The sequence below is a fragment of the Oncorhynchus gorbuscha genome, linkage group LG01, assembly GCF_021184085.1.
Source record: "Oncorhynchus gorbuscha isolate QuinsamMale2020 ecotype Even-year linkage group LG01, OgorEven_v1.0, whole genome shotgun sequence".
Taxonomy (NCBI): Eukaryota; Metazoa; Chordata; class Actinopteri; order Salmoniformes; family Salmonidae; genus Oncorhynchus; species Oncorhynchus gorbuscha.
Window position 1 is genome coordinate 29,360,248 of NC_060173.1, and position 17,564 is coordinate 29,377,811.

A 17,564-nucleotide genomic window follows, 5' to 3' on the forward strand; every position below is an offset into this window, starting at 1 on the left:
GCTAAGCAACTTGGCGATTCTGCGAGTTATGAATTGACTGCATTGCAATGCCATTTTGCATAGCTACTTTTAGTTCTTCCATGCCTACGTAGGGTATAAATCAAGCTGTAGAGGTTAGGGTTAGGGTTGAGGCTCCGGTTAGGGTAGAACTGAATGTGGACATGAAGCTAGAGTTGGGGTTATGGTTAGGGTTCAGAAACTAGCCCTAACCCTAGTTCTAACCCTAACACCATCTCCAACCCTAATCCTAACCCCTATATAATAACTTAGAATAAGCTATTTAAGCTTGTTGTTACCTTTATTTTACCAGACAGGTCAATAAGAACTAATTCTTATTTACAATGAAGGCTAGCTATGTTATGATAGGCTATGGTAGTTTATGGTAGGCTATGATAGGTTATAACAGGCTTTGTGTAAATTGGGACACAGTATATGACTGATTATGAAAGCCTCAGTGTTTGTCTTCAGGCAACAAGAATGTGGTAGCAAGAGAGTACCTGGACAGGATGAAGAACGGCTGCATCGTCTGTAACATGGGACACTCCAACACTGAGATAGACGTGGTGAGACGTATGTGTGTGTGTGTGTGTGTGTGTGTGTACAAATGTAGGATCTTGATATGATCACTCTTGTTGCTGAGGATTCTAAACTTTGTAATTTCCTATTTTAAATAGCAGATTTCATTTGCCCCTAAGGAAAATGTATCAACCCCTACAAAAATGTAAATGAATTATAATCCATATAATAATTCACATTTCCTGTTGATACAGGATACTTTTCCTGCTGTAGAAAACAGGCTCAAATGGACATCCTACATCTGTATGTGTCTGCATTTATGTCTGTGTGTGTTTGAGGTTGATAGACTGTTTCTCCTCTGTAAGGTGAGTCTGCGGACCCCAGAGTTGACCTGGGAGAAAGTGAGATCACAGGTGGACCATGTCATCTGGCCCGATGGCAAGAGAATAATCTTACTGGCTGAAGTGAGTGTCTGTGTGTGTATGCTTGTTGCCTGAGTGTGTGTCAGGTGTGTGATCACTGGTATGTGTATGTGTGTGTTTTCTCAGGGTCGTCTGTTGAATCTGAGCTGCTCCACAGTGCCCACCTTCGTCCTCTCCATCACCGCCACCACACAGGTCTGTCTGTTTCACACACAGCAGGGGAACTCATGGCCGCAGCAAACACACAAGCTGTACTGCTGTTTTGTGGAGTGCTACATGTATGCATTATGAAAAGGGACAGGCCTTTGTATCCACAGTCTCTTTGTAATTGAAACGTTTTCCATGTATACTATTTCTATAACGTAACGTAATGCACTCAGGCCCTGGCTCTGATAGAGCTTTACAACGCCCCAGAGGGACGATATAAACAAGACGTCTACCTTCTGCCCAAAAAGATGGGTAAGACACACCACCTCACCTACCTACTGCCTTGTTAAATAGGTTTTGACAGGGTCGACTGTGACTGTGTGTGGTTGTGTGTGTGTTTTCAGATGAGTTTGTGGCCAGTCTCCACCTGCCAACATTTGATGCCCACCTCACAGAGCTGACGGATGAGCAGGGCAAATACCTGGGTCTCAGCAAGACCGGACCCTTTAAACCAAACTACTACAGGTGGGGAAACTCTCACACACATACACTCACATCTGCATTTGCATACTCTCACGCATATAATACGCATATACACACTAAAATCAGGAATGAACATAAACAGTAAAGTAATTTGGTGTTACTGTATGTTCCTGTAAGTGACAGTGAGTGTGTTCATTGCAGATACTAATCTATGGTAGTGAAGACCAAAGACGTACCATACCATCCCAAAGACTGGCTCAGAGGGAAGGAGGACCAGGAGACCTGGCTCAGATTTGTGTTTGTGGGGGAACTATAGCCCAGCACTGACGGGTAACACCACAACCATGATGTCTGACTGACCTTTAACCCCTGTCCTCTGACCTCTGCTGAGCCATCTGACCTCGCTGGAGGGCCGTCATTGGTCTGAGAGAATTGATATGCTGAGAAGCTCTTTTTTTAATGTACATAAAGTATTATTGTGAACAGAAGCAGAAATGATCATTTCCCACCAGATTCATATCCCAAGGCCAGACTCAGTTGCCGGGTTTGAGTTTTCTATTTTACATTATTTGTATCTGTTGTCTGAAGTGGCGGGGTTTGGAGAAGGTGTATGTTATTTAGTGGAACAGAGGAACACAGATTATCTAATAAAAATATAAATACATCTTATTTTCAATCTTTCCAAAGATATCTAAATAATGTTTAAACTTTCTGAATGTAAACAAAGCAGATAAGTAATAACAAATAGGTTAAAGTTGACCAAATGTTACATTTTATCATATTTTTTTCTGCGTCTTTTCCAAAGATAAAGTTGTGACCCAGCTGCAAGTCAGTCTCATTAACTCTGCCTAGTGGTTAGAGCATTGGACTAGTAACCGAAAGGTTGTATGTTCAAATCCCCGAGCTGACAAGGTACAAAATCTGTTGTTCTGCCCCTGAACAGGCAGTTAACCCACTGTTCCTAGGCCGTCATTGAAAATAAGAATTTGTTCTTAACTGACTTGCCTAGTTAAGTAAAGGTAAAAAAAACAATAATAATACAATTTAAAAAACAGCGTCTCTGTAGTTCTAACTATGCCCAATAGGTGGTGCAATGAAGCTAGTCAAAGAAGTGTAGCGGCTGTTCTGTGGATGTTTCTGGAGTTTGGTTACTCACACACACACACACACACACACACACACACACACACACACACACACACACACACACACACACACACACACACACACACACACACACACACACACACACACACACACACACACACTTACAGGATACAGTGGTAGATGGACCTGTGTGTTTGTTTAGGTCTTCCCTCCTGACCTGTAGATAATATGTGGGGTGAGGAGATAGACTGATCCAGAGTCATTACTTTACTGTACGTGCCCTTCTGGATGGGAGAGGTGATAGCAGAGCCAATGTTATGACCTGTCCTGTTTTACCATACCTCCTGGCCCCTCCTAATAAAATACATAGTTGAATTAAACTTTCTTTTTAAAAACGTGTTGTTTGCTTTAACACTGATGTATGTATGACATTAAGGCCATTTAAAGTTTAAATTACATATAAAAAAAGAATTGTCTTGTTAAATTAAACATGGCTCAAGTTATTATGACTGACAGGGTTGTGTATACCTATCATGTGCATCATGAAGTCACGTCTCTTTTTTTACCGCCATTTCGAATGAGTAGTGGGTGGAGCGTTAGTTAAACACAACAGTGTGCCTCGGTGATCAGTAGGCCTGGATACCTTCAAAATAGATATTAGAAATTGGTTTAAAAAGAATGCATTATCTGCTGCAACAAGTGCCGCTCAAATTCCACTCGTCCAAGCCACTGCTACGGTTGCTGGCGATCACGGCAAGAGTTCATTTTATTAGTATTATAATGTTTCTTAGGACGAATGAATAATGGATTTCTTTGTGATGGTGTATATTAAATTGATTTTTTTTAAAGACGCCCACCCACGTCCCACACTCCCACTCGTCAATCGTGGTGCCGGCATTAGCGCATGGGAGGTGTAAAAGACTTATGCCGGCAATATGTGGTAGAAATGTTGACGTTTTTTACATGCAGCATACGGAAATTCTTCTGTGAACTAGAGGCAAATCTTTTGGGATGATTCCCAATCTACTTCATTACTGTCGGAATTATTCTTGCCTTGGTTTGCACATGTAATCAAAGATTTGCATTGGCCTATTATAAAGGATATGTCGATATGAACAGCTAAGAGGAGTGTTGTTAGTAAAATAATTTACATTTATTTGAAATCTTACTGTATTTCGCCATTTTATGTAGTTAGGCCATGCATACTACAAATTAGAGTTAGAGATCAATGTACCATTAATGAGGAAGTTAATGAGGAAGCCTACAGATCACCAACAGGCCAAATCAGCACGTAGAACATGGCCAGGAGTATGTTGGCCTATGTTGTGCCTTTTATTATGTTTTTGGAATGCTCTATAACAATGGGAATTAAAATTCCAACCCCACACGCTGTGTAAATTGTATGTTTACATCTTAATAAAGAAGACTTTTGGCACCTCCCTGAAAATCAAAAACAGGCCCGGCATGGAAATCAAATGCCCTTCCAACTGATTCGTTCTGGCAGGGCCTTCCCAGGAGATGCTGCAACAATAACTGTTACCATGACACTCAACAAGTTGGTGTGCGTTCGTGCATGTGGGGGGGCCTTTTGAAGAGCAGTCGGCACATCCACACTCAGTGCCCCCACCTCCCACTCCCCCTTTCCATCAGATCTGAGAGTTTGTCTGCTCACTTGGTCCCTAATCAGGTTCTGCCCCTCACTCTGTCTCTCCCCCCTCCACTCTCTCTCCTCTCCATCAGATAATGATCCCTTAGAGCAGATTATTGTTTTACTAAAGTGTGTATGGGCTAATGTTGAAAGTAGAGGTTGTGGGTAAGCTGTGTGACTTCCATTTGAGAGCAGTGCTTTAGAACACTCAGAGTGTTATACAGTGTTGCCTGGACACATCAGGACTCCCCTGGGGTCTCCTTACCTGAGTTCACCTGAGCTCCTCTGTCTGCTCTGCTGCACTCTACTCTGACTCAGAGGGCATGGTTGGATTTCCACCATATTACTTACACCCCTCCTATTTTTTCATATGTGTATATGACAGGTGGGTAGGGTTGGGCATCTCTCATCTATGTTTCTCTAGTCGTGGTTATGTGTTTGCTGTGGTCATCCCAAGCACCAGGTGGCAGAATTCAGTAGTATATCTGGCCAATGAGATGAGAAAGCTCTCCCTCAACAGAATTACACAGATGAACCTCAATACATGAGCAAATTGCCTTTTTCTTAAGCATTTATTTGTTTTTTATTCTGTATGAAATGCAACAGTGCACACACATGTTTATTCAGTTCAACCACAAAAGCAATCCAAGGCCCAACTAATTGATTTTTAGAACATTGGTGCATGTTTTCCTAGATCAGTGTTCCATGCCTATCATGAGTGTAGATCTCTGGCCGCACAGACCTAAAAATACCCTATGTCCCTGGATTACAGTAATCCTGTGTGTGTGTGTGTGTGTGTGTGTGTGTGTGTGTGTGTGTGTGTGTGTGTGTGTGTGTGTGTGTGTGTGTGTGTGTGTGTGTGTGTGTGTGTGTGTGTGTGTGCACTCACTGAGACAGGTCTAGGATAAAGACCTCCAGGTGGAACCCTTCCTCCGAAACCCCAGTGCATTGTGGTTATTTAAATCAGGCTAAATTGATAGCATCCAGGATGAAGAGGTGGTGATTGTGCAGGTGGTGGTGTGTGTGTGTGTGTTACAATGTGTAACCTGTTATTTTTATCTGTCACCCCCCACACTTCATCTTTCAGACCCACCTTACCATCTTTCTCACCTGCCAACCACCTGTCACTCTGTAGGCTCTATGTTCAGTTGTTACTATACAGTATATTATAATATATAACAATACAATTTAATACATCTTTATTAATCCACTTTGAGACCATTTAGAAGGCATCACTAGAGCACCTAAAACCTCCACTTCCTATAGGCCGACATGCAGCATTAAGACATGAATACAGTGTTATCAGCTGTACAGTCATTTCCCCTGCACTTCTATGTACTACCATCACTGAGTGGCTGATAATGGGATCCATTTACACTCCAACCCATAATCCACCCTCTTTCTCCCCCTTTCACCCTCTCCCACTCCCAAGTCCATTTATCCTCCTCTTGCCCTGCTTCCATATAACCCATGAGTGGCGGGCGGGGCGGGTTTTTAGCACAACACACACACACACACACTTCCTACATCCCTATAAACCTCCTCTGGTCTCCCTCCAGGGGTCTGCTTTGGGACACCATATAGGTCAGAGTGTGTGTGTCTCCCCCCTCTCTCTAAACAGCTTTGATCCCCTTCATCATGACTACATGGTCTAATCACCAGCAGCAGCTGTCCGCAGCACACTGTCCATAGACATCAGTTTAACCCTCTGTTAAATTGGACCTACAGTAGTCTTCTCTGTTTAGACTATTTCTATGACAATGTAATGCCCTCAGGTGCTGGCTCTGAGCTGTGCAACACCCTAGAGGAACTGTGCCTGTGTGTGAACGAAAAACCTCCCAATTCCATGTTGAACCCGATGAACTGCAGTGTTTTAAAGCTGATTAGTGTGCACAATATTTAGAAAATGGACATCATCAAGACCTACTTCCCTCCTCTCAGGGAGCTGGTTTCATTATACGCTGCGGTGGCTAACTCTAAAGCCCAGGATTTAAAGCAGGCCCTTCTGCTGTTGCAGGGACAACATAGGCTCTAATCTATTGCACATCAGTGTTACAGTGCTACTGTGCTAAATCCACTCACGCACTGCCCAACCCAGCCCCATGTATATTTTTTAATTTAACCTTTATTTAATTAGGCAAGTCGGTTAAGAACAAATTCCTATTTACAATGACAACTAGTGGTTAGGAACAGTGGGTTAACTGCCTTGTTCAGAAGCATAATGACAGATTTTTACCTTGTCAGCTCGGGATTCGATCTAGCAACCTTTCAGTTACCGGCCCAACACTTTAACCACTAGACTACCTGCCTTCCCCAGCCCCATATTGAAGCCCCAGCTCTATATTCCAATCCCAGCCCTGTACTCCAATCTCAGCCCCATATTCAATCCCTATATTACAATCCCAGTCCCATATTCCAACCCTAAACTCCAATCCCAGCCCTATACTCCAATCCCATCCCCAGCCCTATATTCCAATCCCAGCCCCATATTCCAGCCCTATACTCCAATCCCATCCCCAGCCCTATACTCCAATCCCAGCCCTATATTCCAATCCCAGCCGCATATTCCAGCCCTATACTCCAATCCCAGCCCTATATTCCAATCCCAGCCTCATATTCCAGCCCCATATTCCAATCCTAGCCCTATACTCCAATCCCAGCCCCATATTCCAACCCTATACTTCAATCCCAGCCCTATACTCCAATCCAGCCTCATATTCCAGCCCCATATTCCAGCCCTATACTCCAATCCCAGCCCTATATTCCAATCCCAGCCCCATATTCCAATCCCAGCCCTATATTCCAATCCCAGCCCTATACTCCAATCCCAGCCTCATATTCCAGCCCAATATTCCAATCCCAGCCCTATATTCCAATCCCAGCCCTATACTCCAATCCCAGACCCATATTCCAATCCCAGCCCTGTACTCCGATCCCAGCCCTATACTCCAATACCAGCCTCATATTCCAGCCCCATATTCCAACCCAGCCCCATATTCCAGCCCCAGCCCTATATTCTAATCCCAGCCCTATACTCCAATACCAGCCTCATATTCCAGCCCCATATTCCAACCCAGCCCCATATTCCAGCCCCAGCCCTATATTCTAATCCCAGCCCTATACTCCAATACCAGCCTCATATTCCAGCCCCATATTCCAACCCAGCCCCATATTCCAGCCCCAGCCCTATATTCTAATCCCAGCCCTATACAAAAATACTTCTCAACAGTTTTTACCCCCAAGCCATAAGACTTCTGAACAGGTAATCAAATGGCTAACCAGGCAATCTGCAATGTGTCCCGCCACCCGCCAACCCCTCTTTTACACTGCTGCTACTCTCTGTTCATCATATATGCATAGTCACTTTAACCATATCTACATGTACATACTACCTCAATCAGCCTGACTAACCGGTGTCTGTATATAGCCTCGCTACTGTTATTTCCAACTGTCTTTTTACTGTTGTTTTATTTCTTTACTTACCTATTGTTCTCCTCATACCTTTTTTGCACTATTGGTTAGAGCCTGTAAGTAAGCATTTCACTGTATGGTCTACACCTGTTCTATTCTGCTCACGTGACAAATAAACTTTGATTTGATTTGACTCCAATCCTAGCCCCATATTCCAGCCCCAGCCCAGCACTATACTCCAGCCCCAGCCAAACCCTTCCCTACAACAGGGAAAGCATATGAATTGATTAGCAGATGATTGGGGCAAATCTCTATAGGATGCACTTCTCTTTCCAGTGAGGATAATGGTTAATGGGGATGAGTATGGAATGGATCTCTGTTACAACCCCTGAGGCTGAGTGTGTTACACACACTCCTCTGTGAAGTGTAAGGTTACTCTGGGAGTGTATGTCATAATCATCTAATTGTAGCACAGATGCCCCCAGGGGGATGACACACAGCTACTGAGAGCCTTAGCCCTGGGACCTGGGGGAGAGAGGAAGAGAGAGAGATGGAGGGAGTGGGGGGGGGTTGAAGAGAGGAGTCAGAGCAAGTGGAAGGGGGATGACACACAGCTACTGAGAGCCTTAGCCCTGGGACCTGGGGGAGAGAGGAAGAGAGAGAGATGGAGGGAGTGGGGGGGGTTGAAGAGAGGAGTCAGAGCAAGTGGAAGGGGGATGACACACAGCTACTGAGAGCCTTAGCCCTGGGACCTGGGGGAGAGAGGAAGAGAGAGAGATGGAGGGAGTGGGGGGGGTTGAAGAGAGGAGTCAGAGCAAGTGGAAGGGGGATGACACACAGCTACTGAGAGCCTTAGCCCTGGGACCTGGGGGAGAGAGGAAGAGAGAGAGATGGAGGGAGTGGGGGGGTTGAAGAGAGGAGTCAGAGCAAGTGGAAGGGGGATGACACACAGCTACTGAGAGCCTTAGCCCTGGGACCTGGGGGAGAGAGGAAGAGAGAGAGATGGAGTGGGGGGGTGAAGAGAGAGAGATGGAGGGAGTGGGGGGGGGTTGAAGAGAGAGAGATGGAGGGAGTGGGGGGGTTGAAGAGAGGAGTCAGAACAAGTGGAAGGGGGATGCTTGTTCTTCTGCCCATCCTTTGGTCACCAAATGATAGGCAGAAACAAATAAAGGCTGCATTGCCTGCTGGTTTTCATTATTGCCTTTTAATTCCATCAACATGTGGTCTGAAGGGGGTGTTTACCATGTGGATCTGCCTGGCTGGGAAGCTCTCAGTCAGTTGTTGGCAAGTCTAGAACCACCGGATCCAACTAGCCCACCAGTGTGAGTTCTACCATTGCCAAACACCGGGGGAGAACAGGGGAATCAGAAACACATCGGTGGAGCACCTCAGTTGGTCAGTTTGGTTTCAACTCCTGAACATTCTCTGGATTGTTATGGTGAGAACTTGGAACTATAAGGTTCAACCTCATTTTTGTCAGAAAAGTAGTTATTGACATAGCCTTGTTCTGTTAAATTGTATCTACCTATATAGTAGTACTCTTAATACCCCAATTAATGTCAAGTTCAAAAGAATACAAGATAAAAATGGCTGACACCATTCAAACCAATGAGGGTTCGAAACTTTAAAGCCATTTATCTCAGACTCATCTTTTTACAGATAGAACCTTATAGCCCCAAGCTCTCAATTGGTCAGTAGTATTGCCCAGGAGTCACCCAGGAGAATAATGATCATCATAGGGAGGCACTAGAACTTGGCTGCTGTGGAATGGTTTGAATACATTTAGTCTGAGAGCATCATCAGGCTCTATGTGAGTCATGAGGTCTGTGCCTGAGGCTCCAGCTCAGGTTCCATGATTCAGGGCCTCTGGAACAGAGTATAGACCTACATAGCAAGCAAGATATTGGAGAGGACCCAGACCATTGATCAAATCTATAGATCATCTTCTGCGGTCTCTCTAGAGCTCACCTCTTTATGTCTGTCTCTTTGTCCGTAGGAAAGAAAAATAAATGGGATCATTAAGTATTTATGAATCTAAAGAGACAAAGTCATTGGTCCCACCCTCAGGTTTTCCGTCAAGTCAGTGACAATGCGCATCTGTGACAGGACCTATCACCTACGTATCACTACTCCACGTTCTACACAACCTCCGTCCACTCAGAAAACAAGACAACAAGACAAGAGTTGAGTGTCTGTCTCCTCCTATATTGGCACTACACATGATTGCTCAAACAGATATATACAGAAGCAAAAATGTGCTAGTGCCAAAATGGGCAAAGAAGACGAGTGGAGGCCATGTCTTAACTGACAGCACCAGCATGAGGAAGACTACATGTAATAGTTGGATGAATAGCAAGTTGTTTGTCTGTCCACGGACATTGAAACCCAAGCATGGTCATAAACCTTCATCAACACTGAATTCTACGCAGTTGGTGTATAGAATGTAAAGAGGGTAGGGCACAGTGTCAGCAATGCATATTGGGTAATGTGGTTCTTTCTCTACTCTGTTTATGGCCCTATGGTAATTCACTGATAGTGTGCCGTCACAGTGAATTCTACCAGTGCCATACACAGAACAGGAGGAGTCATCAGGCCAGCACCAGGGCATGCTGCATGGGTAGCCTACTACATCCATGCAGGGCAGGACAGGACAGAACACATGGAAGGCTGCGTTTCAATCCAGGAACTTGTTCCCCACCTTCTGTCCTTGTTTATTCCCCTTCACAGATCTGATTGGATGGTTGAGAGAATTCTCTCAGCTCTGTGAAGGGGACTGAACAAGGGGGAGCAGAAAGGCAGAATTTGAAATGCATGACTAGAGAACTCTCTCAAACACCAGAAAGTATCCCTCACCACACAGAAAACATTTACGCTCTATCTATGTGTTCCAACAAAGACCTAAAACATGTAATCCAACACAGTGTAAACTATGCATTCAATACACTGGGCTACTACCACAATATGCCACAGTATGAATGCGTTAAGTAATGAGACACTGTGGAGCAATTGGTGACAAAATGTTGGTCTGTTTAAGGCGCTGCCCCATGTTTGAGTTTCTTATATCCATGTCCTCATGCACTGCACCGCGCACCGGCGGGTTTTAATCCGCTTGGACCATCTGCTATCCTCTTGTGTCCCTTCTGCCGGGTTAGAACAAACATCCATCCCTGGGACACCTAGAGAGACGCAGACAATCAGCCCCTTGCGGTGCCGACCCACTCCCCAGCTCCAGAATTGATCCCGGCTGTGTGGAATGATGCGCTAAGTGATTTTTGAGACGCTCCAAATGGGTCCCAGAGCAGAGCTCGTCTTCCAGCTTCCGGGAAAAATCAATAATGCTAAAGAGCAAAGTTTTTTGAGTGAGAGATGGAGAGAAGAGAGAGAGCGAGAAAGAAAGAGACCTCTGACATTATGCCCCTGAAATTGGTTAGCATTTTTTATTAGGCGAGTACAGACGTTTCACTCGTATTATAGGCATATTTCGATTAGAAAAATTATACCGTTGGAGGCCTAACAATTAACTCGAGCCTTTTCACATCGGGTATATGCTCATCAAAATGCCTGCATTTAAGGAATACATATAAAAAAATATTATTTCTACAGAAAACAGTCAGATACTTTTTATTAATATTCAGTAGGCTTTTGGCCCAATTTCCCCCCAAAAATGCAGGTATAGGCTCTGAAGAGTATCGGCAGGCCTAGCTGCGTGTCAAGGGGAGCGGCTGAGTTCACCTTTCTTTAGAATGCACTCGACGCTGGAGGTAATCGCATTTGTCTGATGATGACGCAGTCTACTCTCCTCCACCTGCTGTTATTTTAAGAACGATTTGGAAATACTAACCCTGGAAGGAGGGCACGAGAGGGTTCACCAAGAGGGTAGTTTCCTGTAGGCCTATAATCGTCCACGAACGACCTTGATAATATTTTACAAATATAGTTTAATCAGTCAGTCACCGGTTTATAGCCTACAAATGGACTAAAAAGTGATTATATGTTTTTTGTAGGCCTATAAATAATTTATCTGCAAAGCACGAGAAGCCAATTTAAAATAATTAACTATAGCCTAGGCTACTTAGAATGCTGTGTAATTTTATTTGATCAAACTGAATTGTAGGCCTCACTCATATTTTTCGAGGTGATCTAGCTTTTCTGATATTGATTGCATAGCCTACAATTACAATTAGATTAAAATACATTTTTGAAAATACTATCCGACCACTTTTAATTCAAATTGTATTACGCATCAAATGTTTGAAGTAACACAGCATACAACATAGGTTTATTCTATGTGTAATGAAAAAATAGTTTTCTCTTTTGAGATGCGGGGACTTCTGTTAATAAAATAGCATGCCCTAATGCAAATGCGAACTGCGAAATAAAATCAAATAATCCAAGCTTACTTTACGCACGCAAAAATAATACACTGTAGAAGTGTCATACATCTTTATACTCAAGGACTGTTTTCTCCCCTTCACTCTTTCCCTCCTTCGCTCCTCGGGGAATAGCTACATACCTGAACGAAGGCCACATCACCTAAATGACGGCATCCTCACCCTGACCTGAACAACAGACAAACACCTCATTCTCTCTTCTCTCCACCGCCGGTCCCTCTATCTCTCCATCTCTCCCGGCGCCCCGTCTGTTTGGGCTGCCTGGCCGGAGATTTTCAGGTGGAAAGGTAACTCGTTGGTAAGCATCTTAACCCAGTGGAGAGGGATTACTCCATGCTGCCATCCTCCCTCTCCTCCTGCTGCTATTCAACGTCTTGCGCAGTTCGTCAGTGTCACAGACCTCTTTAGTGCGTAGAGATGCACAGCAGTCCCGTGCTGTGTGCCACTTGACGGATTTGGCGAACATATTAAGATTGCTGATGGTGACAACACTAATCATTTTAGATTCTATTACATTTTTTAAGCCTATTGGCTATACTGATACGAGCATTAAAGTTATTTCTAGCCTACTACAAAAACAATCGCATTAGGCTTTAAAGCTTTCGCATACATTTCACAAGTTTTTGATGGCTTGACATATTGCATATTGTTGAGTGCGCGTGCGGTTCGTGCGCCAATACACTGCCCCAGGATTGAAGGACGTTCCCCGGATGGCGGATATAGTGAATCCAAGCAACAGTTCTAGATCGAGGATGAGGAGATATCTCTAGCGTAACCCGTGCCATGAAGCACGCTTTTGCCTTTTCCAGTTTTAAAATAGGCCTAGTCTCGTTAGTCTAAAAGGTTATTTCTAATAATCAACAAGTCAAATCAACACAACACCTTTACATAAGCCAAGAAAAAGCTTAATGCTTTCCTTTTTATCCAAGCCATTTCAGCTCAGAGACACATTTTATTTTATACAACCTGTGCCGTCCATCGAGTGTGGCTGCCTCTTCCTCCATAACCATATTCCCTGAAATTGCGCTCTGGTCGAAATGGCTCTCTGTCGCAGAAAAGTCCCGCTTGAACTATACATTGCGGCTCACATCTCCTCAATATATAGGCCTACAGGTGAGCACCTCCTATACTCCCCTCTTCTTCCACTGACCTGCTGTTGATAATTAAATAGATATACAGAGAGACCTGGGTGGAAAAAGAGACCTCATCCTTTCATCTGATCTTCGGTTTGGATTTCAGACTCTAAAGTCGCGCTGAAATCCATCCACGCGCACCCATTGTCCAAAACATACATTATATAATAGAAACAGCCTGTCCAGCCTCACCCAACTCAGCTCAATACCCCAAACCAGGAAGCCGTAACTATAGGACGGCCAACTTAAACTCCACAAAAGTTTAAATTGGAGACCCCAAAGAGTGAAACAGGAATAAAGGGATGTGAATAAATATTTCACGTCTTCAGCCCATCGCGAATGATTCGTGTGACGTGGTGGATTTGGCGTCTCTCCCAGTCAGCATCTGTCCTCGCTATCTCTGGTGGAGGGATGCTGAGCAGAGCGCACCTGACATTAGGGCGTCGTGCTACAGGGTAGGGCTGGGCTGCGCACAGAACATTGCGGGGGGAAGTGCAAGCGGGCCATATGCATTAATAATAATGTGGACGTGGAATATTGTCCTCTGAATACAGCATCCCCGAGTTTACAAATAGGCCAAAAAGAAACATATTTTATCATTTAAAAAATACGACTATTTAATTATATACCTGCCTCAGGCCTACAGGGTCAAATACGTGTGTATTTGAGTATTTGTTATTTAAATACTTTTTTTTCCTGTGTATTTGAGTATTTTCAAATAAACAAATAAACAGGCCTACTTTTATTTGATTATTTGAATAGTTACTTGTAAATACTTATTTCAAATAATATTTTCAAATGGCAGGGTTAAATGCATGGGAGTGTATTTGAATCATTGTATTTGATTATTTTCAAATACTTACTAAGTGTATTCCCAAATAGATTCCAATATTCAACTATTTGTTTTTTCATATATATAGTTCATATAGTTTTTCATTTTGTTTTTAAATGTATTGAAAAGTAATTTTGAATACAGTGCCTTGCGAAAGTATTTGGCCCCCTTGAACTTTGCGACCTTTTGCCACATTTCAGGCTTCAAACATAAAGATATAAAACTGTATTTTTTTGGTGAAGAATCAACAACAAGTGGGACACAATCATGAAGTGGAACAACATTTATTGGATATTTCAAACTTTTTTAACAAATCAAAAACTGAAAAATTGGGCGTGCAAAATTATTCAGCCCCCTTAAGTTAATACTTTGTAGCGCCACCTTTTGCTGCGATTACAGCTGTAAGTCGCTTGGGGTATGTCTATCAGTTTTGCACATTGAGAGACTGATATTTTTTCCCATTCCTCCTTGCAAGACAGCTCGAGCTCAGTGAGGTTGGATAGAGAGCATTTGTGAACAGCAGTTTTCAGTTCTTTCCACAGATTTTTGATTGGATTCAGGTCTGGACTTTGACTTGGCCATTCTAACACCTGGATATGTTTATTTTTGAACCATTCCATTGTAGATTTTGCTTTATGTTTTGGATCATTGTCTTGTTGGAAGACAAATCTCCGTCCCAGTCTCAGGTCTTTTGCAGACTCCATCAGGTTTTCTTCCAGAATGGTCCTGTATTTGGCTCCATCCATCTATCTTCCCATCAATTTTAACCATCTTCCCTGTCCCTGCTGAAGAAAAGCAGGCCCAAACCATGATGCTGCCACCACCATGTTTGACAGTGGGGATGGTGTGATCAGGGTTATGAGCTGTGTTGCTTTTACGCCAAACATAATGTTTTGCATTGTTGCCAAAAAGTTCAATTTTGGTTTCATCTGACCAGAGCACCTTCTTCCACATGTTTGGTGTGTCTCCCAGGTGGCTTGTGGCAAACTTTAAACGACACTTTTTATGGATATCTTTAAGAAATGGCTTTCTTCTTGCCACTCTTCCATAAAGGCCAGATTTGTGCAATATACTACTGATTGTTGTGCTATGGACAGAGTCTCCCACCTCAGCTGTAGATCTCTGCAGTTCATCCAGAGTGATCATGGGCCTCTTGGCTGCATCTCTGATCAGTCTTCTCCTTGTATGAGCTGAAAGTTTACAACAGTTCACAACAGTATCTCGGACCTGCCAGGTGTGTTCCTTGTTCTTCATGATGCTCTCTGCGCTTTTAACGGACCTCTGAGACTATCACAGTGCAGGTGCATTGATTACACACAGGTGGATTGTATTTATCATCATTAGTCATTTAGGTCAACATTGGATCATTCAGAGATCCTCACTGAACTTCTGAAGAGAGTTTGCTGCATTGAAAGTAAAGGGGCTGAATAATTTTGCACGCCCAATTTTTCAGTTTTTGATTTGTTAAAAAAGTTTGAAATATCCAATAAATGTCGTTCCACTTCATGATTGTGTCCCACTTGTTGTTGATTCTTCACAAAAAAATACAGTTTTATATCTTTATGTTTGAAGCCTGAAATGTGGCAAAAGGTCGCAAAGTTCAAGGGGGCCGAATACTTTCGCAAGGCACTGTACCTGAAATAGTATTTGAACCCAGGTCTGATCTGCCAAGGCTACCTCATTACATGTTGTGCAATCACTCTGTAAATATGATTCATTATTGGCTTGGCCATAAACAATAGACAAGTCTACATGTGATATAGACACATTGATCTATAAAGACTATTTTCCTACTGTACAATGATTTCAGTGCCAATAACACTTAGCCACAGAGACGTATCCAGTTTGGACCACCTGCTCTTTATCCATTCATGTTGAACTAAACTGTGTTTAATGGTCATATAAGCATATAGGCTAGTAGACTAGCCTTTATGAACGAATGTGTTCAATCAAAATGTATACTAAGGAAAATATTTCTGTAAAAAGCTGAGGGATGGGGCTGGAGAAATATAAACACTCTCAAATTCATAGACAATGCTATGAACCTGCGACCATTTACCAGATTTATTTATTTATTGGCTCTTATCCAACCATGTTATTTTGTTGTTGTTTTTTCGCGTTGTTCATAACCTGTTTTGCACATTATGTTGCGGCTACTGTCTCTTATGACCGAAAATATCTTTTGGACATCAGAACTGCAATTACTCACCTCAGATTAGACAAATAGTTTTTCTTCAATGAGTCGGATGTGAGGGAAATACTACAGACACCCAACCAGGCCCAGATCCCCATCATTCACAGAAGAGATTTCGCAGAAAAGGATCAGTGTGCCTTGTGAGGATCAGTCGACGAGTAGCTAATATGCCTATCCATATATATATAAACAACAGCTGGTCCACGATATCTAAGGAAGTCTCAAGGTCTCAAAGTCTTGCTCCCCGAAGGTAGAGTATCTCATGATAAGTTGTAGACCACAGTATCTTACTAGAGTGTTTTCATCTGTATTTGTCGTAGTTGTCTACATACCACCACAGAACGATGCTGGCACCAAAACCGCACTCAATGAGCTGTATTCCGCCATAAGCAAACAGAAAAAACTCTCATGCAGAGGTGGCACTCCTAGTGGCCGGAGACTTTAACGCAGGGAAACATAAATCAGTTTTACCTCAGGGAAAAAATATATAGGTCACCCGTACTCCACAAACAGAGACGAGTACAAAGCTCTTCCTTGCCCTCCATTTGGCAAATCTGACCACAATTCTATCCTCCTTTTATAGACTGAGTCACTGGTGCAGGAAGCACCAGTGACTCGGTCTATAAAAAAGTGGTCAGATGAAGCAGATACTAAACTACAGGACTATTTTGCTAGAACAGACTGGAATATGTTCCAGGATTCTTCCGATGGCATTAGGAGTACACCACATCAGTCAATAAGTGCATCGAGGATGTCGTCCCCAGAGTGACTGTATGTACATACCCCAACCAGAAGCCATGGATTACAGGCAACAAGAAATTCCGCTATGCCCTCCGACGAACCATCAAACAGTCAAAGCGTCAATACAGGACTTAGATCAAATTGTACTACAACGGCTCCAACGCTCGTCGGATGTGGCAGGGCTTGCAAACCATTACAGACTACAAAGGGAAGCACAGCCGAGAGCTGCCCAGTGACACAAGCCTACCAGACGAGCTAAATAACTTCTATGCTCGCTTTGAGGCAAGTAACACTGAAACATGAATTAGAGCATCAGCTGTTCCGGACGACTGTGTGATCACGGTCTCCGCAGCCGATGTGAGTAAGACCTTTAAACAGGTCAACATTCAAAAGGCCGCAGGGCCAGACGGATTGCCAGGACGTGTACTCCGAGCATGCGCTGACCAACTGGCAAGTGTCTTCAATGACATTTTCAACCTTTCTCTGTCTAAGTCTGTAATACCAACATGTTTCAAACAGACCACCATTGTCCCTGTGCC

General features: G+C 43.4%; 1 protein-coding gene across 5 annotated transcripts in view; it reads left to right on the forward strand.

The window, feature by feature from the left end:
• LOC124035801 (putative adenosylhomocysteinase 3) overlaps positions 1-4,060 on the forward strand; it is a 46,458-nt gene extending 42,398 nt beyond the window's left edge. For all 5 annotated transcript variants that reach the window (XM_046349569.1, XM_046349560.1, XM_046349577.1 and 2 more), the window contains 6 exons: positions 469-563; positions 882-980; positions 1,065-1,133; positions 1,319-1,397; positions 1,490-1,610; positions 1,770-4,060. In XM_046349569.1, coding sequence (XP_046205525.1) covers positions 469-563; positions 882-980; positions 1,065-1,133; positions 1,319-1,397; positions 1,490-1,610; positions 1,770-1,776 — 470 coding nt within the window. In that variant the 3' untranslated portion in view covers positions 1,777-4,060. The remainder of the gene's footprint in view (positions 1-468; positions 564-881; positions 981-1,064; positions 1,134-1,318; positions 1,398-1,489; positions 1,611-1,769) is intronic.
• The last annotated feature ends 13,504 nt before the right edge of the window (positions 4,061-17,564 follow it).